The sequence below is a fragment of the Dreissena polymorpha genome, chromosome 3 (genome assembly GCF_020536995.1).
Source record: "Dreissena polymorpha isolate Duluth1 chromosome 3, UMN_Dpol_1.0, whole genome shotgun sequence".
NCBI lineage: Eukaryota > Metazoa > Mollusca > Bivalvia > Myida > Dreissenidae > Dreissena > Dreissena polymorpha.
In genome coordinates this window covers 102,162,048-102,185,562 of record NC_068357.1, presented here as the reverse complement: position 1 = coordinate 102,185,562, position 23,515 = coordinate 102,162,048, and the positions used below count along the sequence as shown (strand labels likewise).

The 23,515-nt window shown below is 34.3% G+C and overlaps 2 protein-coding genes across 2 annotated transcripts in view; one reads left to right on the top strand and one right to left on the bottom strand.

The window, feature by feature from the left end:
- LOC127872885 (Fanconi anemia group M protein-like) overlaps positions 1-16,057 on the bottom strand; it is a 61,011-nt gene extending 44,954 nt beyond the window's left edge. Inside the window, exon 1 of the mRNA XM_052416367.1 lies at positions 15,984-16,057. Coding sequence (XP_052272327.1) covers positions 15,984-15,990 — 7 coding nt within the window. The 5' untranslated portion in view covers positions 15,991-16,057. The remainder of the gene's footprint in view (positions 1-15,983) is intronic.
- Positions 1-23,515, top strand: part of LOC127872916 (uncharacterized) — a 320,943-nt gene that overhangs the window by 204,551 nt on the left and 92,877 nt on the right. The gene's annotated exons all lie outside the window — the stretch shown is intronic.

Genomic DNA, 23,515 nt, shown 5'->3' with positions numbered 1-23,515 from the left:
GGTTTCAAGATTCAAACACCAGGGGATCCAAACCTACCTCGATTTTTCCAAAAATCGATATGCTGTAGTATCACTTAAAATGTATACGTCAGAAACGTTAAATACGACTGCCTGTTGTGAAAAGCAGTAAGCAGCCGTTTTCGTGGTACATGTATAAGAACCTTGCGATGGACGTATTTCCAACATGTGAACCTTCCCCAAAGAAATAAACAAAGTGTAAAACAAATTAAGGGTGAACAATAACAAATGCGCCATTCTTACATAACAATATACCGTAACTGCCGTATTTTATTTTATCAACTAAACACACTTTGTTTTTTAAGGATAACACTGTTATTGGTTCATACATTCGTTTGTGAAAACGTTTGTAGAATAGTTCAGTGTTTTCACGTTTTCACAAATCTGTGCATGCTTGAACAAAGGTATTATTATACGAGACAGTGTTTATCATTTAACGTATCTGATGTATGAAACTTAATTTTAATTTAAAATGGTAATCGTTTATAAATGCAACATTTGCCTAAAGAAACGGTATACTTTCGATAAAGTATACACTTAATTAATTTTGAACGGTTATATGACGTGGAACATGGATTTTAGCAACGCGACACTTTTAACGTATCTGATGCCATTAAGTTATTTCATCTGAAATATCTGGCAAATTAGTTCGTGATCGTCTTCTCCTAATTTGAATTCTCATCCGGACTTTCCAACAGGCTCTGGTTCATTGACGTTACAAAGAATCTGGTTGAATTTGACCCATATCTTATCTTAAGGCTGCGGCCATTTGAATTTTTCAACGGATGTGCTTCCACGAGCTTTTTTCATAAAGGAGATTTTAGCATCGCCGTCCAATTCGTCAACCTTAAAAACTTTTCCAACGTACCAGACCACTTCATAGACGGCAGCCACAAAGTCACCTTTCTTGGGGACCACGTCTAGTTCTGCAGGTACAGCCATTGGTATAGCTGCAGGGGTGGGTTCCATTTCATGATTAACATCATCTACTAATGCGGCTACCTTCCTTGCCATACCATGCCATATATCCAGCAATTGCATAGTGTCACCAATGATACAAGATTGGCAATAGCAGGATACCTCTCTGGAGAACAAGCCACCTTCTTTAGGAAACACAGCGTGTGCTTTCATTGTACCTTGCATTGGAAGCGGATTCGTTTTCTGGATTTCAGCAGCAGTTGTGTCAACGTCATCTGTGGTGTAGAAACGGTACTTGATGTTAACAGAACTTCCCTTTGCCCAAATGAAAAAGTCAAAAGCATCCTGGATACAGGCTTTTCCCTACTTTATAGCATCACTTGCCTTTCTCTTAGCAACACCACCGATGCTGTCACAAGGGCCCTTACCATGGCCGGATTCAAAGTAATTCCAACGTGCCGAAAATCCACTGAACCGTTCGGCAAAGCGCATGATAGCATCAAACACGAATCGATTACGATACTGGGAGGAAGGGCTGTCCGTCCAGTAATGAATTTGTCGAGCGTCAGAGAATATCTCTCTTAATTCTTTGCATAGCTTTTTAATTATCGTAATCATGGCTGAAGAGTTGTGTTGCAGAGCGTCAGACACAAAGACAAAGTTCAAGTGCTCTAGACTATTATCCTTGCCTCTGAAATATGCAACCACCGGATGTAATGTGACTGAACTGGCATTCCAATATGCGCTCTGGATTTCGTCAGATGTCCCACACGTAAAGTTTTCAGCAAAGTCCATTTGCACTACCATGTCATTGCTCGGTAGGCAGGGCTTGCACTAAGCGGCGTACGGCCGTATATTACGCCCGATAATTGTTTCCATACGCTGATAAAAAAAACCATGACGTCCACTGTACTTCCATAAAATTGGTCATACGCCGAAAATAGCAACCCGTGACGTAAGCTGTCGATTAAATTAACACTTCAATCAACACTGCTTTCTGCTGACTCAATGTGTTTTGCACACGTCTCGATCAGTCTAAACTCCGCCTCCTTATATTTGCTACCACCCGCAGGTGATTAGCAAGTTTATTGTGTGTTGTTTATCTAACGGTTACACAATTTACCCCCCCCCCCCCCCCCCCCCCCCCCGCGCGGATCGCAAATTGACCGTGGCAAAGCAGTCGCTTAAAATTGGTTGCTTTAACAACACACTCGTGCCTCTGCGCGTGCCAGGCATATGTTGTCTAATGATTAGGAGATAATTGCTGGTTTTGGGCAGACGGCACGGTAAAAGAAAGATGGCAAAAATAATTAAAGAAAAACAAAATTGATCAAAGTTTAATTAATAACGTAGATTCACTACCGTATTAGGTCCCGCGAGTTTTTTCAGTTTGTTAATCCACCCATAATTACGAGTAATAACCATCTTATATAAACTGGAATCACATTAAAGTTGTTTGGACTTCCAACATTTTTGAGTGGGACTTCCATAAGTAAAGGGCAGGAAGTCAGGACTTCCAAAATTTATTTCTTAGTGCAAGCCCTGTCGGTAGGTTTTCTTTTAACAATTTTAGTGCTGTATATTGGGCTGTAACTCTGCTCACGTGATTCAGGAATGCTTCATATTCTTCCTTCATCAGGATTATGAAGTCTTCTTTACTATACTTAACCGATACTTTTTTCATCTTTCTCTTACCATCTTCTTCTACCCGGCGCCATGTTTAATATTCTACTTCCGCGTTAGAAATGCCACCAAGAAGCATTTCCATTTGCTCTTGCGTCGTGTTCTTACAAACAGTCTCTGGGTTTTTGGAAATGTCAACGCCCTGTAAACGAAGGCAGTTCAGTTTCATCGCAAAACTCTGATGTCTTGAACATAGACAGGTATTTCTTGACATTGAAGAAGTAAGTTTGATGTATGCAGGGCGTAGTTTACAAAAAAGAGCCAGGGAAATTTTCTCCTGAGTTTCTGCTTGAAATCTTTGGAGAATGTTAGACATGTAGTCTGTAAGTATGCGAATCTGCTGTTTCTCTCCTTCATATAATTTTGCGTCTGCTTTCCCTGGCATCATTACGCTTACATCATCTTCTTCTATGAACTCCACGACTTGAGCCTTCAATTCAACAGGTTCACTGGATGTACTTGAAACAACATTGGAGTGCTCGTCCTCTTTGGATTTCTCTTCAGCCTCAGTCGTTATTGTGGTACTTCTAACTTGGGTTTGCTTTAAGGTTTTTGTCTATCACGGTACTTCTGGCTATACTGTTTATTTCTTTCTCTTATCAAGTCTTTTTTGGTTTTTTTGTTTTGGCGTGTATCGGCTTTCTATATCCGTTTGCTCTGGCTCTTTCCTTCTCTAAAAAGGTTTCATCTCTTGCCTTTTTGCGTTCTCTGTACGCTTTCTGGTATTCTGCTGCTGTTTTGACCATCTTTCTGAAAGAACGAAAATGACATCAGATACATTATATTGAAAAGCGAGAAGGTTTTTGTTTTGTATATATTTGACAATGCTACATATGATGGTGGTTAATGCTAACTATATGTATCTCATTTGGTAAAAACCATTGAAATTGTGAAAACTCGATTAAAACATTAAAATCCATCAATATTTATTAGAATCAGATACGTTTAAGTTGTTCATCAGATACGTTAAATACATTGATTGTTTATATTTGGGTTTATATTTCTATTGCCGCATGCAAATTGCTTTTGCGTTGCATACTTTTCTTCCAAAAGGTGGTAATCAAAGTAAATCGAAGCATAAATCGCAACTTACCTCTGCTTATAGCAAACACCATCCACACTTAATATTTTCCGCCATATACACGCTCAGTAAACATATGATTCGAGCGATGACGTGGCTCTAGATGCTTTGTAGAACGATGACAAAACACAATTACATGTATGTCATAGTGTGACGAAATCTTAAATTTAGAGGCACCAAACAGGTTGGAAAATGTATTGTAATTAATCGATTTAACGTATTTGACATTAACGTATTTTATGTACATTTGCTAAAAAGCTTCCCAGAGAGAAGTGGTAAACACATTTTTGTAGTTTTAATGTTTTCCTTCGAAAAGGATGATACCATGATATGAATTTTGTGTATTTGTTACAAGAAACATACAAACAAGTTAACGTATCTGACGAGTTCTGTGTATATTTTCAAAAAATCGGATTTTACACAAAACTTAAAAAAAAACACGTGTTGATGGTAAAAAATGTAATAGCCCTCATTTAGTGTAATATTTAGTTCTTATCTATGTATTTTACATACTTTACAATGATCTGTTTTTGTTTAACGTATCTTACTTTTATAACGAGGACAACTTTATATTGCATGTTTTGAATTTGTGTTTCCTCAAATCAAGAGAAAAATTGTGTTATTCTGATAAACAATATTTCTTACTTCTGAGAAGAGCCCAAAATAGACATGTTCTGTTTAAACACCTTTCTCAGTTTGGCTTGATAAACAAGTATGTCATGCTAGGACAAAGAAACTTTTGGCTAATATGACCATTTCATGAGATATGGAATGTTTTATTTCCATTTAATACCAACTATTCGGAGTGCAACAGTCAGCCATGATACTAGAGTCATACCAAAATTTAGTTGCAATAATTCAACTCTCAGCTTAGGCTGAGAGTTGCAATGTGCTCTCTCTTGTCCATGGGTGCAAAATGTTATCAACAATTCAAAGGTTAATGAACATTGAAACTGCAAGAGCTTATTAAAATTTACCTATCTAAACCACAAACTCATCCAAATGGTACCATTAAAGCAAGAAATAATTGATTTGTATTGACTAAGGTTTTGTTTTGTACGCTGTATCCGCCATATCGGAAAATTGACGCAATATAGGTCAGGTCGCATTACACCAATATTTTGTAGGTCGCGTTATGTGTTGGAGCCAAAAAGTCGATAACGATGTGGTATTCGATACGGAATACACTGTTTCAAATTTAAACATAACAATGTCAGCGAGAAAAGTGTGTTGAAACATCGTCGTGTTTTTATCGGATGCATGCAAAGGATAACATCCGTAGGTTTCCATTCAGGTAAATTTAACATGGTTATGAAGTTTATTCATTATTTTCCTCAATTTGTCTCGAACAACGTCTGTACCTCTGTTTAGTGAAGCGCACGGATTCATGTGTATGAAGGAGTGCATATGGACTCCCAGAGCCGCCATAGCAAAAATTATCAAAGGTTCTGGGAGTCCGTTTATATGGACTGACCAAAATTATATGGAGCCTGTTTTCACGGCTGTACATTACTACACTAACACAAAGAAAGACATATCAAAGAAAGTGGTGTGATGGAGGTTTCGTCACAATGCAGTTTCATCACACTGATATTATGAAGGAGGGCAGTGGAGGTTTCGTCACACTGATATATTGTATAGAATAAAAAATATTGCAATTGAATATGATGTTGTTAATAAATATATTGGGATATATGCTTCTTTATGTTATTTTTTAGCTTTATTGAGTTGAGTTTTGTAACAAATGATGGTTTTGATTGTATATATTATTTAACTAATTTATGTTTGACTTAAGTGTTTTTTATAATGAAGCGTATTTATTTTAGTAATTTTTGTACTATCAGCTAAAACTGTAAATTTTTGTCAGTGTTATTTTATATTTAAATAGAAATATATTCACATGTAACAGGCAATAATTAATGTCCTATGATTTTAATAAATATGCTTTAAAAAGTAACTTTTTTTGTCTTTACTGTTGATTTTATCAGAAAAATGTAACACTCGCATTACACTTTGCATATTATCCTTTTTTCTACCATAATATCAACTTTTTCTGTGCGCGTAATATATGAATAAAACACATATTTGTGGACCACATGAAAATACGTCCACACCCTATCGACTACCAATCTACGATTATGAGATATTTCAATTATTGATTACTTGATAGTGCAAAAATATTAATTAGTGCATCGCAAACAATCAATTAGCGACACACGCCTTTAATTTGCAATTAAAGAAGTTGGCTTAAATTGGCAGCGTGGATTATACAAACTGTGTGTATTTATACATATAGAGTAAATAGCGTCTGTTAAACAAGAGTATATAATAGGGGAGTTGTTTCATTGCAACCACAAAATCCCATCATGGCTTCAGAATATAAATGCATACACTGCGAACGGAACGTGAATGACGATGATCGCGCAATATCGTGTGATCAATGCGAAAAATGGCAACACCTGTCTTGTGACACTGGTATCAGTCTAAGACAGTATCGCAAAATGATGAAGGGTGCTGTAGTAGAATGGAAATGTCGCGAATGCAGCCGACCAGCAGAATCGTACCGGAGGTACAAATGGAAACAGCCGACATGGCAGAGATTATTTTTTTGTTTCAGCCGCGTGGCAGGCGATACGGCAATTGTACCCAAGAGCGACCCTTACGGGCTGCGTGTTCCACTGGATCCATGTGGAAGCCGGAAAACTGGAGCGTCTATAGACAAACAGTTAGGACTAACAACGATGTTGAAGGTATGCTTTTATTCAAAGAACAATTTATGTTATTCTGTTATAGTTATATATATATATATATATACGTAACGTAATAAACAACATTGTTTATAGCATTTTTATTTCGCCTAACATAATTAACAATATTGTTCATAAACTTTGCTCATTATTTCAGGCTGGCATCGAAGAATCAATACGCGAGCCGGGCGTGCTGACTTCTGGATTCTACATGCTTTTTTGATTAAATCATTATGTTTTATATGCAAATATTTATGCTAGGTGTAATATTGTTTGGAAATAAATGTATGTGGTGCGTAAAGGTAAGTATATTATTGTACCGTTTATTGAGTATATTTGTATTTGATTATGTTTTATATGCAAATATTTATTTTTGATGTAATATTGCTTGCAAATAAATGTGTGTTGTGTAAAGGTAAGTATATTATTATACCGTTTATTGAGTAGATTTGTATTTGATTGTATCTTTATGTTTTATATGCAAATATTTTTTGTGTGTAATATTGCTTGCAAATAAATGTATGTGTTGTGTAAAGGTAAGTTTATTATTATACCGTTTATTAAGTAGATGTTTATGTTAATGTATTGTGTAATATTGTGAAGAAGAAAGGTGTCAATCAAAGGTGCTAAAGTTTCCCGGTATTATTCACACCTATACTCAAACCCGGTTGAGTCGCGGGTCGTTTTGACTCGCGGTATTTCATTAGCGCCCTCTGGATTGTGTTTGTAAACAAAACAGCGTGACCTACTTTTGAAATCTGACAGAAAACATCTTTTGCTGCCAGTATGAATAGATTTTTGGTAAGTAACTACCCAAAAACGATTAAAAACATCATTTTAAACCAAAATTATGTAAAAATCCATGTTAAAATGAAATTTCCCTTTCAACTTTTTCACTTTTTAAGTTCGTCTGCTTGCGTTTGCTTAGGTCAGACACTACCAATATTATTCTCTTTGTGAAGGGGTTACACACCACCGATTTTTCAAAATTATTTCGATAGGTCAGACTCTATAAACCCTTCAATATTAAGCTAATAGATTTGAGGGTTGAACTAAGATGAAACTCAAATTGTTTTTCAGATTAGAGAGTCAAATCATAAGAAGAAGCCTGACGATAAGAACAACCTCAAGAGAGCGTTTGATGCTACGCTTGCAGGAATGTCCGTTTACAGAGCCTCAAGAGCGGATAATGTCCCGGATAGCTTCTTCAGGTGTCCCCATTGCGCAGAAGAATGAATGAACATGAACAGTTATTTGAATATTGAGAATTAAAATTAGACACTGCTAAAACATAACTGTGATATTTATTTTATTTGATGTCTTAAATTCCATATGTTCTAATTGTTATATATGTTATTGATTGTTACTTTGAATGGTATGTCAGATCTTTATGTTTATTCATGTTAAATTTAATATTAGTGTCGTTTAACCTATTTACCGCAAGTCAACCGGGAGGGAAAATAAACAACAATGGCTGACAGTGGTGTTGTTTTTCTTGGTACCGCAGTTAAAATTGAAGGATTTTCATCATAAAAAGGCTATTTTCCAATGAAGATAAGTCAGATATGTTTGTCTTATAAATTATTTATCTGATATTTGAAGATGGTTTCTAGACGCAAATGAATATTCCTTAAGTACCGCGACTCACCTGGGTTGCAGGCTATATATAGACCAGTTGAATGTTATTGTTTACATTCGGGATTTTCCGCGCATGCGCACTGACTGGTTGGCAAAAACACTGGTTACAGTAACGTAAAACATGTATATATGTCTTTTGTTTTGTCAATAAAACAATACAAAAATCCAAAATAAACATTAAAACTCTTAAATAATAGTGCAAACATATAATATTTAGTACCAATAAATGTATTTTCATAAATATAATTTCCTCTGTATAAAAATACGAATTAGTTATTAACATCAGAGTAAACGTGGTCGGAAGACTAAAAACTGGCAATCCTACAAAACAAAACAATAAATATTCTTTCATATGTTTTGTGATAGTAAGATTTTGATAAATTATATTTCAAAGATAATAACACATACATTTATTTGATTATAATTATAAGTGGTGTAGATATTATTATTGTTCATATGCGAACGAAAGTGTAAGAGGGGCATTTAATCAATTATATAAAAAGAAACCACTAAAGCGGAATACATTACAATTTTTAAAGATTGTAGTTATTTTATTTTCCATTGAATGAAATATCGTTTTGTTTCCATCGAATGACAATATCATATTAAAGTTAAGCATACATATGAAAAACAAGAACTGCATATTATGCAAATTGAACTGTCTTTGCGTGCACTCTCTTTACTGGTGATAAGGAGTGATAACAATCTAGCATTTTATGATAAATAAATCTATATATTAATTTCTTTTACGCAAGTATTCTTTACCCTTTTGTTGTTTGCTTGTTTTCGTGTTGTCGTTTCGTACACTACAGTAACGTACAATCTTAACACGTAATAGCTGAGTTTACATTTGCAGGTACTCGATCGTTAAATACGTTAATGGTGTAGCAGTGAAATTGCACAATATTTTAAATTTATAGTAATTAAACACTGTATTATAATGTTTAAACGGGCTAATATATATACACATGTATACACAAGTTCCTGTTAATCCATTTCGGACAAATATCTTCATTTTTTTAAATATGTTAAAATATTTTATTTAAGCAACTGGCTTTACAATTTTGCTTAGATGATCGCTCAATATGCCAAGAGATGACATGGAGGTATCATAAATTGTGTTTAATGACCAGACACTTGTATGACACATGTGGTTTATGCAGGGACCCAAGAATAGGTCCCTGGATTTATGACACCATGTGTTCTTTGTAATTGTTTGGACAGTATCCGATCATAACGAGATAACCGGTTCATGATGAACAAAGGTGCAATAAAACACCGGGTTAAAAACGCTAAAACAAAGAGTGTCAAAATTGGTGTGAATAATTAAATAAAAACAATTACATTTATCAAGAGAATTTATTTAATGTTTAACAAGGTAGGTATTTACAGACATAGTGTACAGCCAAGGCAGCACAAACATAATCCGCGGCTACGCCACGGCCAGATTATTAGTACGCGGCGGCCGAATCGTACGTTCACGCGGCGTATCGCCGTGGCACTCGGCATGGATCCGCGCAACGACGCCGAGTCTGTATTAACCTCGCGTACTTTTGCGGAGTAAATCCGCCGCATATGTACGCGGCGGATCGAGTGAAAAGATATCCACCTACATATACATACATGTATGTGTAGCGTAGAATTAATTACACGCAACTGTTAATGTTTCGTACGATTATTATTCTTAAATTTGTAATCCAAAACACACTTCCAAATTTTAATGCTTATGCGACCTTTGGCAAATTCTAGCGACAAAATAAACAGTGCTAAAATATCCTTTGCTTCATAAAAAGCGCGCGAAAATTATGAAGACATGACTAACGTCGTTTGGAAAGTTTGGGTGTATTTTGTGTTGTATAAATACATGAACATCACGTCAGGCGTAAATCGCGTGTTCAGTGGGAAAAAAACGCCCCGATTAGACGTTATTTCATCATCTCTATAAATAGTAACAAATGCCAAAATGTATTTGATACTTAAGGAAATATCAAGAATGTTTGTGTATCGTAAATATTAACCAGCATTTGCTTTAAAACCGGAATATACGGGATTATCGGGTAATTAGTAGCGATATTAATGAACAAAATAAAACGTGTTTATATACGCATATTCAAACAATAGTTATAATAAGCTGATAATTAACAAAACAACAAATACGACGTCACCGTCTTGATTATTGATGTGGCTTCAAACTGCTAATTTTCTCAGCTTAAATATAATAGCAAAATCAACATGCAATTAATTTATAAATCCACCATATGCTGGAGCCTTGACCACTCGTATGTGCGAAAACATAATTACATGACCTTGTTTATGTGTGAAATACATACACTACAGGCGGGAAACAAACTTAATTGGCCAGACACATTAACTATGCTTACATGTATATGCTAATACAATCCGCGCACAATAAATTTATTATGATTTTAATTATTATTATAATAGTTCTTTCAAAATTTGTTAACTACATGTAACTAATAATTTTAAAAAGATTTTTTATTTCATGATGCACATCGACTCGGCATCATGTAGTGGATCGCGGCATGCCTCGGCGGACAGATGCGAAGTTTCGCGGCGAAATGCGACTTGCCGCCGCATACTGACGCGGCTTCAACGACTGACGCGGCATCGACTCGTTTCGCCTTGCCGCCGCGGATCGCGAAATACGTTTGTTCCGCTTTGGCTATACTGTAAATGTTCAAATCAGTTACTATATGTTGCGTACATAAAGTCGATCTATTTGCTGTTTGTTTACACCCTTATTTGTGTTCGTTCATTCAATTTGATTTATTCTGAAATAATTTCAATATCTGATAATTTTTTATCTAAAAAATGGTCGCAAAAATGTGCCATTAAGTAGAGATTTTTATGGTAACCACATACCGAGCTCGTAAATTGTGTTCCACTCCCGAGTTTGTTTATAGTTAAAACAAATAATAACAACAATATAATCGTGCCAAAAATGCATTTCCTTGCATGCTTATGTTTTATTCAGACATAATTAGCAAAATTATATTTGATATTGTGCGTGATTTTCAATAAAAACGATGATTTTGTCAACCATCTCTATACGTGCTTATATGAAATCAACCTCTTTTTGCCAACCAGTGGGCAGAGTCTAATATTTGCAGGTGCGCGTGACGTCACTCGTCAACTGGTCTATTACCATTGTGACGAACCCTCTACCCGTTTTCTACGGTAAATTCAGTGTGACGAAACTGTAGTTGCAATAATCCAACTCCCTGCTATTGACCCTCCGGGTCTGGGAGTTGCAACTGGTTTCGCAATTTACCATAGCAAAATCCCCGCCGGGATTTCAGGCAGAGATTTATTGGTAAAATTAGCAACATAAACTATTTTCTTGCATGAATTAACACAAATAGATCGTCAATATATCTATAATGAGCAAATTAAGATAACTTACATGATGTGTTGTGCTCGCAGAAGAAAGATTTTAATCAAAGTTTCAAACACGTCAAGCGTAAATGTAAATGTCAACTTGTTTGCATATCGAACAGTTTTTATTAACCAAAAGAAAAATTAAAGGAACGCATGCGGTGTGTTTACAACATGTACTAATAAACGGTTTACCTATGCTTTTCTCCGAACATACAATTTATGTTTTTAAGAAAGGTTATTTTCAAATATTAAATATTTGTTTTAAATGGACAGAAATTTTATATATAATTTGTTCAAATTTTAAATAATACTTATGTTAATTGTATATGAATAGCGCTCAGACAACAGACATTAGGAAGAAACAACAGGAACGATGACCCTTAGATCTGCCGTAAGGGAATTATAACACAACAGCATCTACAGCAGCAACATTTATTAGCTCTAAAGCATACAATTGCTTTTAGCCATAAACAAAATAGAAAATAACAAAAGTGTAGTGCATGGATTATAAGAATTATGAAAACTAGGAATTGATAGAAGTTACAAAAAGTAATCACTGATAAGTAACATAAGTTGCATGACTTTCAATTGATAATGACTTATTCATCAGATACTTTAATAAGGTAAGACATAAATTAAAAATTCACTTCTTAGTAACATAAGACTTATCACTTTAATATTGATATTGAGTGTAATTCATTGACTTCTGAGATAGACATTATTATACATTATAACAATAAGTAAAAAACTGGAGCATGATTTAAGAACAATGATTTATATAAAACAACCCATTCAAAGTGTAACTTGTATTCATACATATATTCAAACACCATATATTCATATGTATAGATACATATAATCAGGGATATCCCCAGGCGATTTTAGCCCAGCGGACTAAAATGCGTGCGCTTGACATTTTCACAAGAGCTTGCAAGCTTTAATCCGAATGCTGTCTACATTCGGCCAACGTTCAATCAAAACATGCACGCTCTTATCAGCGGTGTGTGCATAAGGGGCATAGGTAACACGTTTGAACGATTTACGGTCGTTAATGGGGATCGATTATGGTCGTAATATCATAATGGTCGATAATGATCTATTATTACCGGTACATGTGGAGGTAGAGCAATTAAAGATATGCTCAAATTGTTTGTTTGTTTTATTTTAATTAGTTTAAACCTATTTAATTTAGCTCGATTGCATCGAAAGCCGTATGCTTTTATAAACGCTCTCGAATCTGTTTCCTGGGACTAGAACCAGTACTTGGTGTCTTTTGGGGGAGATCGAAGGAACGCTCACAGTGAGGTTTTAACCCGTGACTTCCCGATCGCTAGGCGGACACCATATCCACTACGCCACGGCGATCTTTTAAATATTTTAATTGTTAACGACTATTGCAGAAAATAAACAAGTATAAATAACTTGCTTCAAAAATAAACAGTAACTGATGTGTGTTGCGGTTGTGCGTAATTTAAGTTATGAATACAATTAATTGGAATCAAACATCTTATTTGATTGCTCCCGACCATTTAAAATTTGTTCACACTATTTTCTTAACGGCGACTATAACTTCACAGTACCAACATTTAATATATTCAGATACAATATATACATATATATAGTTTCTTTCATATTTACGGAATTCGCTTTATACCTAAAACACATTTTTCTTTAGTCTCTGTGCATGACAGAATACAATTTAATAAACGACAAGAAATTGGAAGCAAGATTTTCCATTGGTCACAGAATGTTTTTCAATCATTTTTTTGCTTTCTGTTTATTTTGGTTGTTATTTAATTTTATAATATATGACTTGACTGAAATGAACTGAGGACAAATACATAAATATTATGAAATTTTTGTGTTTTAGTAGCTCCAAAGTAGTGTGGATTTTGATTTATAACATTTAGAAAGTATATTAAGAAATCGACACCAACCGCCTGCCGCTGTGCCTGACCAAATTTCTGGGGAAATGCCAGTACATATATATTCTTCGCTTGTTATTCTTGTCTGTGTACATTCTCATCAGTGACAATTATCAAATGAAAAATCTCTCCAAAACACCTATCACACCAACACATCCGCATTTTGCACAGAAACTCGAACAACACTGACAAAGATCACACTCACATACAGAACAATTCTTTAAAACGCAACCTTCCCTAACGCATAACTCACTTTCACCCATCTCTTTAGTTAACAAAGTCTTTAATACTGACAGCCTCAAGCACTCAACACTCTTAAACGTCTCTCTCAGTCCACTGTCTCCCACTAACGAACGACCGTAGGGATAGACAACTGCAAGGGACGGTTTCCCATCCCGGCCTGCCCTCCCCACCTCCTGCCAGTATGACAAAGGATTTCTTGGTGCACCCCAGTGGACGACTAGACGAACATCCGCAATGTCAATCTGTAAATGACCAGATGTTAGATTTGTATTTTCAACACGGAACATAATGCCCACGTTATCGACACATAATAAGTTCACCAATGCATACATACGCATTGCCCTGTACGCCATGAATTAATCGCTCTGTACTCAATCAATTTATCAATAACTTTATAATTAATTCGATAAATGAAGAGACTTCGATTATCAACAAGGTTCATGTATTCAATTTACCGCATCTCCATGCCGTAATATCTAGATCAAACAAACACGTTTCGTCAATCTATTTACAGAAAGCTCGAGTAGATGGTCACATTATTAATTGTCCAGTAACTTACCCCCAATCCAAGGCCACAGTCCCCACCACGATCTTCACACTTCCATCCCCAGAAAACTCGTTCAGGATTCGATTCTTTGATAAGTCGCTGGTCGAAGCATGGAACATCTATTTCACTTTGTATTTCAATACATGCATATACCAAAACACTCATATGGTAAACAAATGAACACATGCATTACCGCCTTTCAACTTTATGTACGTCTTCAATGCGGACTCGAAATATAAAATGATTTAATTAAACAATAGTAAATTATGCTCGATTGGTTATTGTCGGCTCAGATACTACTTCAAGTACCCGGTGTAATTAAAAAATATACTGCAAAGTATGTGGGGTACAGAAAATATATACCGGTTTTAAAAAGTATTCCGGAGTATGACCGGGTGCGTATTTTCTGTATCCGGGGTACATTGTAGAATACTTCTGAGTACTCGGGGTACTTTTAAGTAGTACCTGAGCCGACAATGACCAATTGAGCGTAAATTATGTGTGGTGTCCCTCGATCGTGGTTAGGCTTTCGCTTTCAATAAGCACGATCACACACAGGGAAATATATGTAAATTTATCAGCTGTATGTGTGTACATGTATATGGTACCCCAGGTACTTTAAAGTTTACTACACTGTTCCCGGTGTACGGAAAATATACTAAAAGAACCCCGTCGTATTGCCGGGTGCCTTTAAACGTATTATTCGTACCCGGGGAACATTTAGTTTACCTAAGGGTACACGGGGTACTTTAAAGTAGTTCCTGAGCCGAAAGTGACCAATTGATTATGTGTGGTGTCCCTCGATTGTGCTTAGGTTTTCGCTTTCTGTAAATCTTTTAGCTGTATGTGTTTATATTTCATTATAACAATGCATATTCATTTTTTTGTTCTTTCTTGTTTTGTTTGTTTAGTTTCTTTTATGGTGTTTCTTTTTTCCATTTCTTTATACTTTGTGTGTGTGTGTATGTTTGCAATATTTTCTATGTATACATGTATATTAAATAATCTAGCCTAATAGCCGAAAACAAATGTGGAATATGTTCAATAAATATTTTAATTGGTGCAGAAAGTGTTTCATAGCATTTCAACCCTCATTCACTTAGTAAAATAGTACAAGTTACACCAACACCACATAGTATCTTTATTTTAATAACAACTTGTTTACAATGCAAACATACGCCCGATATTATTCAACTTACTAACGGAACATGCCACTTATCCGATCGCAGCGAAATTACAGTCATAAGAATGTGTCCTAATTCAAACTACAATGTTATACACAATACAATTTCAACTGCTACCATAAGACCAGATCGTCAGATACCACTGTGAAAACAATTTGTGCAGTGTAACCCTTTCTTTCCCTTTGCTCTAATCGACAATAATAACTTCCGCCATAAACGATTTGATATCAATTTTATGTTTTGAGCATTTCTCAACAAAGTAGACGCAAATTAATGTCGATTGTAACCGGTATTGTGTTTGTAACAATGTATTAGTTTGATTTAACTCGATTTTATGGACATATGTGTGACATTATTTTTTTACATTGATTTTAATTTTACAAAGAAGAACTATGAGCTGTACGTATGTACTCATAAAAGCTCAATGCATTCAAGAAGAACTAGACGAAACTGAAGTGTGACGAAACCTCCGTAAACATAGAAAGTGCTAGTTTAACGTAGAATTAATGTGTTATTTATTAGACATTCACATAAAAACTATAAAGCTCACTAGGTCTTTGTTTAAAAATGCCAAAAAATACTCAAACATTTTACGCTTACCCAACATTTTTTATTGATTTCGAACCTTCCGCTTTCGGACAAGTTGACTGGTTATATTAAATGGTTACTCACAACTAAAACTTCTGAGGGAATTGTCCTCTTCAAACCATTTACAAAAGGGTTGGTAATCCTGACTGCCTTACCTTAACATACATTTTCTCAACATGCCATAATTACATATTATGTCGCAAGCACGATGCACAACATGAAGCATACAGCTTTGTTATCGAATTATCGGGTGTGACCCCTTATGTACCAGTCCCTTTATGTACCAGTCCCTTTATGTACCACTTTGAGACTTTATGTACCACCTATATATTGTGTAGGTGTTGTCCATTCATTCATAGCAGTATGAATGGGCATTAATTACCTGTGCAAATACAAGTGTTGATTGAGTCAATTTGAGTTAAACAAATATTGTCTACTATAACATTGCAATTCATTGTACTGAATCATTTATTTCTTGCTATCAGAAAAGTTTTTAAAATGTGGAAAAAAGTTAAATAAAGCTGAGTAACTTAGTAACTCAGTTCTTACTAAGTAAAATATTGCAGAATTAAATATTATATCTATTTTGTTATTGCAATTCATAATTTAATGTTAAGAACCAAAAAAAAGTTAAATAAAACTGAGTAACTTAGTAACTCAGTTCTTACTAAGTAAAATATTTCTAAATTATATGTTACATCTATTTTGTTAATTGCAATTCATAATGTAATGTTAAGAACCAAAAATTTGAATCTATATTTGAATCTAAACTGTAGCAAATTAAAAAATAGAATTATAAGTCGAAATTGTTCACAGAAGTAGTTATTTCTAATTTTGTTTCAATTGTAAAGAACCAAAAATTTGAATTTTAAATGTACATGTACAAAATAAAATAAAAATTCTCAATATGAATAAGAATTGAAATTTTGTTCACATTCATACATTGTTTTATTTCCAATAGCAAAAATAAAATGATAAAGCTAAAATGAAATGAACCTTATGCAATGGTTACAGTATCTCTAATGAAGACTAATGACACTGTCTGGTGGTCAACAGCTCTACATTCCTCACCTATGCCAGGTGTGAAATGTCATGTTTTTTTAGTAAACATCCCAAACCAAATGGGTCCTTCTTCAGAAGTGACACATTCCTCAAATAATTAGACCAATTAACAACAACATTTAAACTTTTATACTTTTATTTAATTTTACATAAAAAATAATGTTGGTATGGTTTTACATATTGAATATCACCAGCATATATACACACTTTAACAATTGAGCAACAACACTTACCTTAATTACTTGAAACCTGTGAAAACTTTCTCTTTATCCTGTCTTTGATTTTTTATTTGAAAATGAACGTGATAATTTTATAATTACATAGGTACCTAATAACTTTATTTATACCACAAATAGACATCCTTTGATGACACCACCAGTTATATTTTTTGTAAACATGATTAAAGGATTTTTTTTGATTTTTCACAGTTTGAAAATTAAGGTCATTCTCTAAATATGATTAAAAAAGGAAATAATTTTATTTTTTACAGTTTAGTTAGACTTAGTCAGGATAAGATAGTGACAAATGGATTTTTATAATATACTTTAATTTCAGGTAAGAATATGAATCATTTATTACTACTGGGGCTAATAAATTATACTAAAATAGTCACTGACACACAAGCTGGCATAAAATATAATCTATGGCAATATATTACTCTAAATTCATAAATAATATGTCACAAAATACATTTCATTATTAACACACCTTCATATTAAACCATATACTATTTATCTCTATATATTATATATATGGTACATAAAGGATCAGATAGTGGTACATAAAGGGGTGGTACATAAGGGGACTGGTACATAAAGGGTGACATCCCGAATTATCATCATTTAAAATCAAATAAATAACAAAGGGTTACATGCGTGTGAATAACTTAAGACCCGGATACATGTAACCTGGTCTATCGTAAGTTCGTGGATATAACAAATAGAACAGTTTTATAAGCAATTATATTTTTATTTTGATCAAATTCATATAATTAAGCATAAATTAAATCATTACCAGTGTGAATAATAAAAAATATCAAATTCAATTGTAATCTTGTCTTCCAAATTCAAGTTAACAAACACCATCCATCAGTATTAACCGCCATGTCGAATTCATGTAAGTTCGTGGATGACACATGTGACGTCATAACTCCAGACAGCTGATTAGGCCAAATGTAGAAAATGTGTGTTTTCTAAACATTTGTTCATACATGAATGCAAACAATAAAAAATGTATATGTAACTGAACATCGAACATGTATAAAGAACGCTATTTAATGAAATGTTTAATGTTTCAATGGAGTTGGATTGACCTGTAAAACTAACACAGGTGGTTTGCGTATGGCTATGATTAAATTAGTGAAAACATCATTTTGATTTATAAATAATCAAAATATAACTAAAAATCAACCTTTCTGAAAAAATGTATCCAACTCAAGATCACCCGAAAACAGGGTGCATCGCTTTGAACAGCCATAACGTCATCAATTGTGCAGCGATTTCCATAAACTTGGTCTTATTCAACGCAAAAAAATGAATTTCCTTTCTGGAAATGTACATATCTTGTAAATTTTAGGAAATAACACGATACACAACTAGACCAAGTTCGTGAAAATCGCTGCACTACTGATGAAGTTATGGCTGTTCAAAGCGATTGCACCCCGCTTTCGGGTCATTTTGAGTTGAATACCTTGATAATAAAAGTGACTTTTTCTAGAAAAGTTGATTATTCGTTAAAATTTGATTATTTATCATTCAAAATTATGCTTTCACTAATTAATATCAAAGTCTCATGTGTAAATTAAATAAAAATGCATAAGAAACCAGTTACAGAAAAACACTTCTTTTTTACTTTGCCTAAAAAGCATTTCAAAATCGATAACGAGTCGGTGTACTAGGAGTGTGTACATACAGTGTCAATAGAACGTTGTATGTAAACAAAAGTGAGCAAAATAGGGTTTATGTATTTTTTTTACATTTTTTTTGGCAAAGGAAATTTGTGCATTAGGAAAATGGAGGTAAAATATACTTACGGACATTATTCAATTTGTTTACCTGTTTAGAACGCATTCCATTTCAATATTTTGTTCTCAGTTGTAAAAAGATAGTTTGCAATACACACTTTCGGTTTTCGTCTCCAGGATGTCAAAATCTAGCGCGGTTAGTTATTCCAAACTGAAAATCCACGAACTTACGCTATCCACGAACTTGCACTATGCAACGATATGATACGACTATTAAAGGGGCCTTTTCACAGACTTTCTCTGTAAATAAATCTCAAATACACACACACTTTGGCATGCAATGAAGTTTGTCACTAAATGCTTTATATTGATTAATGTAAACATTGGGTCTAAAAAGCTCCAGTTAACAAACAAGATTAAAATTTAAACAATAAAAAAATAACCCTCAATAGGGCTCGAACCGCTGAACCCTGGAGTCCTGGAGTAAATGTCTACCACCTAGACCATTCGGCCATCCGTCCTCATACAATGATGGATCTATTTTATACTTTATATATGCAGTCCTCGTAGTTATTCCCCGCCATAGGCGGAGGGATATTGTTTTGGCGTTGTCCGTCCATCCGTCCGTCTTTCCGTTCGTCCGTACGGCACTTTTGTGTCCGGAGCCATATCTTGGAAGTGCTTTGGCGGATTTCATTGAATCTTGGTATGAGTATATATATGGATAAGAGGATGATGCACGTAAGAGGATGATGCACGCCAAATGGCATTGTACACCATTTGTTAATACCGGAGTTATGGCCCTTTGTATCTTGAAAAAAAATGCTTTTTTGAGTGTCAAATATAACACTTTTGTGTCCAGAAGCATATTGGCGGGGGATATCAATTCAACGAATTCGCTTGTTTCTCAAACTTTAACGAAAACGACAGAACTGTCCAAATTTTTCAATCGTTTCTCGTTGCAACACTTTGTAATTTTCATGTTTTTAAATCGTCAAAAGATGCATATAATGGCTATTTAAGGGCATGGTAAATGCATGGTATTACTGTTTCCTCACAAGTATCGTAACTAAAACGAAAATTTGTGAATCTGAAACAACTTTTTTTAAATTTTGTCAATTTACGTGAAAAGGCCCTTTTAAGAAAGAATTACAAGACGGAGATATCAGACGCAGCGAAAACTTGCGTTAAAAACAACATCACCACAATAAAAGAAAAAAACAACATTGTTGGAAAAAAATAATTGTAAAGGGGGAAGACATACGGAAATTTATTTTAGAATTAAAACCAGACAAAATCCCCTAGGCTTGACAAAATGCACCCCTATATTTACTACGTGAACAATCTCCACGCAGAGTTGTCGTTCCTTGCTCTCACATACAACTCTGCGAAAGGCTCAGCCCTCCATTTTGTCTATAAAATAGATAAAACCGAACAAACGCATTCAACGTATATTTGATCGGATATTTAAGATCGCATGCATTAAATTAAGAAATATGACTTTTAAATGAACGATAAATCGTGCAAAAACTTGCGAGTTTTAATGCAACTCTTTGGAACTAATTTATTGCCCATATACGCAAATGGAATCATTCCACGCACTTCACAAATGTAAACAATTGAACATACTTTTTTGAGTGACGTTAGGAATTGCTTTAAACGTGTGTATGTATGTTGGTTTCTTAACATAAAAAAACCCATATCAATTTTATAATAATGAATTAAGACTGATATAAGATATCATGGTATGAGATGGTTTTCTTTAATGCAGTGAATGCAATGTAACCGTCGTGCAAGAGATTGTTTAGTATTCTGTAACCTCAATGATGAACGCTTGGAATGATCATGACATAAATGAGACGCTTTCATAACAATAGTCCGTTCCGAGCCCAACACAGAGGTGAATATAATGTAACCGTCGTGCAAGTGAATGTGATGTAACCGTCGTGCAATAGATTGCTACGTGAATTGTTCCATGAACTGGAACAACCATTAAGGCACAATTTCAACTCTCCATTAGCAAATATAAAGTCACAGAAGCATTTAAAAAAGCAAATTCAGCGCTATTTTTTAAGAAGGGAATTGAAGTTCTTTCCGGAAATTATAGACCTGTAACTCTCACCTCAGTCATAGGGAAATAATGGTAAAAGTAATACGTATCCCCATCACTCAATATATGGAAAAGAACAAATTCTTAACAGACGCTCAGTTGAGATTTTTTGCGAAAACATCAATAACCCTGCAACTGCTTAAAGTACTAAATGAATGGACAGAAAAAAGTGGACATGGATCAACTGTTGACGTAATATACATGGGTTAACAGAAAGCTGTCGACACAGTACCTCACAAAAAATGATAAATAAGCTAAAAGCTTATGGTATAGGACAAGAAACGATTGAGTGGGTAAAGGACTACCGGGGTATTTCGATAGAACTCGAACAATAACAATTAACAACTTCTCATCAGAATTGCACAATTACATTCAGGAATCCTACAGGGGTTGGTGCTAGGCCCACTTCTGTTAGTTATATTCATAAACGACCTTTCAAACATGGTAAAATCCACAACAAATATTTTGCAGACGACACAAAAATATTCAATCACAAACAAATGACATGCTGACCCTACTGAATGATCTAGACCGTCTCACTCAATGTAGTGACACTTGTCTTCTTCGAGTAAACAAATGAATATAGGGAAATACAACCCAGATCCTACATAAAAGTATAATTTCATAGCCAAAGAATTAGTGTAAGTAAATGAACAAAAATATATAATTCAGTTTTGATAAACATATATAGGCAGAAGTAAAAAAGCAGATTCCATGTTTGCAATACTACGAAGAATTTTCAATTGCCTTGACGAGAAGACATCACGCCACTATACAAGTCGCTGCATGGTAAGCGTACATCTTGATTACGTCTGAGCGACTTACACAGCAAAGCACGTCGGCCTAATGGAAGGAATACAAAGGAGGGCCACAAAGCAAATTTCAGGGCTTAGTAAACTGTCATATCCTGAAAGACTTTACAAGCTCAAACTACAGTAGAATATGAGACGGCATGATATAAATATCTACAATAGTCAAGGATTGTTCGACGTAGATTAAAGCCAATTTATAAAAGTGTGGAGCAAAGAAGCTGACAGCTCTAGCTCCAGGAGAAACATCTTAATATATACATACAAAGGTCCAAAACAATTAAAAGGAAACAGTGCATGGGAGTGCGTTCAGCATATATATGGAAAAGTCTACCCGAAAGTATTGTTAATGCAAAAACATTTGACACTTTTTAATTAAATTATATAAATATTGGGAAACTCGGGACATTAAATATTATTATTTTAAAGCCGATATAGCTATGAATATAACCGGACGTGACAAAAGAAAGTAAGTCAAGTACTAATTAATTAATTAATTATGTGAGTAAGTAAGTTAGTAATAAAGTAAGTAAGTAAGTCAATAAGTAAGTAAGTAAGTAAGTAAGTAAGTAAGTAAGTAAGTATAACTTGTATTAAGAATATAGTTACTAAATATTAACACTATATACTGATTCAAGCACATTTTATATGTCTATTTCTTAAATTCTAGTATTGTCATTATAATTGAGCTCTAATATTTTGTAGTTAAAGTCTAGTAATTAAAGCGTTTACTAACGCAATTAACGAGAGCGCCGACGGCGTTGATGGTCCATTGGCAAGATACAGGGAAGTTTCTGATGAAGTAAATGTTACAGGAACAGTTGACTGAATATGTTCATATAATAAAACAAGAAGTATTAAAATTTTGCAAACCATCCTATATCAATCGGAACTCAGAAATATGTATCATAGGAGCTTGGTATTTTACAGGCAAGTAAATGCCCGGATGTAAATGTTATTTCTGATTGACTAGACGTCTATTTATACCATTCTTTTAAGTAATGTTACAATTACAGCATTACTATTTACGAGAATGAACGACCTGTTCATTCGGAAGCTAAGGTCAAAGTTGTGTTTTTGTTTATCTTGTTTTGTTACTATTTATTATACTGTTGTGATCGCTAAATTTTCTTTTATGCAGAAAGTATCAATTCGTTGATGTTGTTGTGATGTTGTTGTTGTTGTTGTTATATATTACCGACTTCGTTACATACACAAAATATTACAAGCACGCTATATTTTGGAGAACACATTCTGAAGCTTTTAATCCTTATTCAAATTGTAAAAATAATTTCAAATGATATGCAAAGTAATTTGTAGATTTATATCACAATACTGTAATTTGACCCTACTCTTGCCGCCCAAAATCGCAAGGTAAAGTTTTGCCGTCCGAATGTTTAACGATATTACTGCCCTGAAAAACTCGACAGCTGTCTGCAAGAAACAAGACTATTATTTATTCGTTAAAACTCTTCTAAAGTATAAAGTATACCAACAATAAGTATATTGAAAAAGTATGTTATCTAAAAAAAAATACGACGAGATTCACTTAAAAAATTCACTTAAAAAACAAAAACACATTACTTAGTATGCAATATAA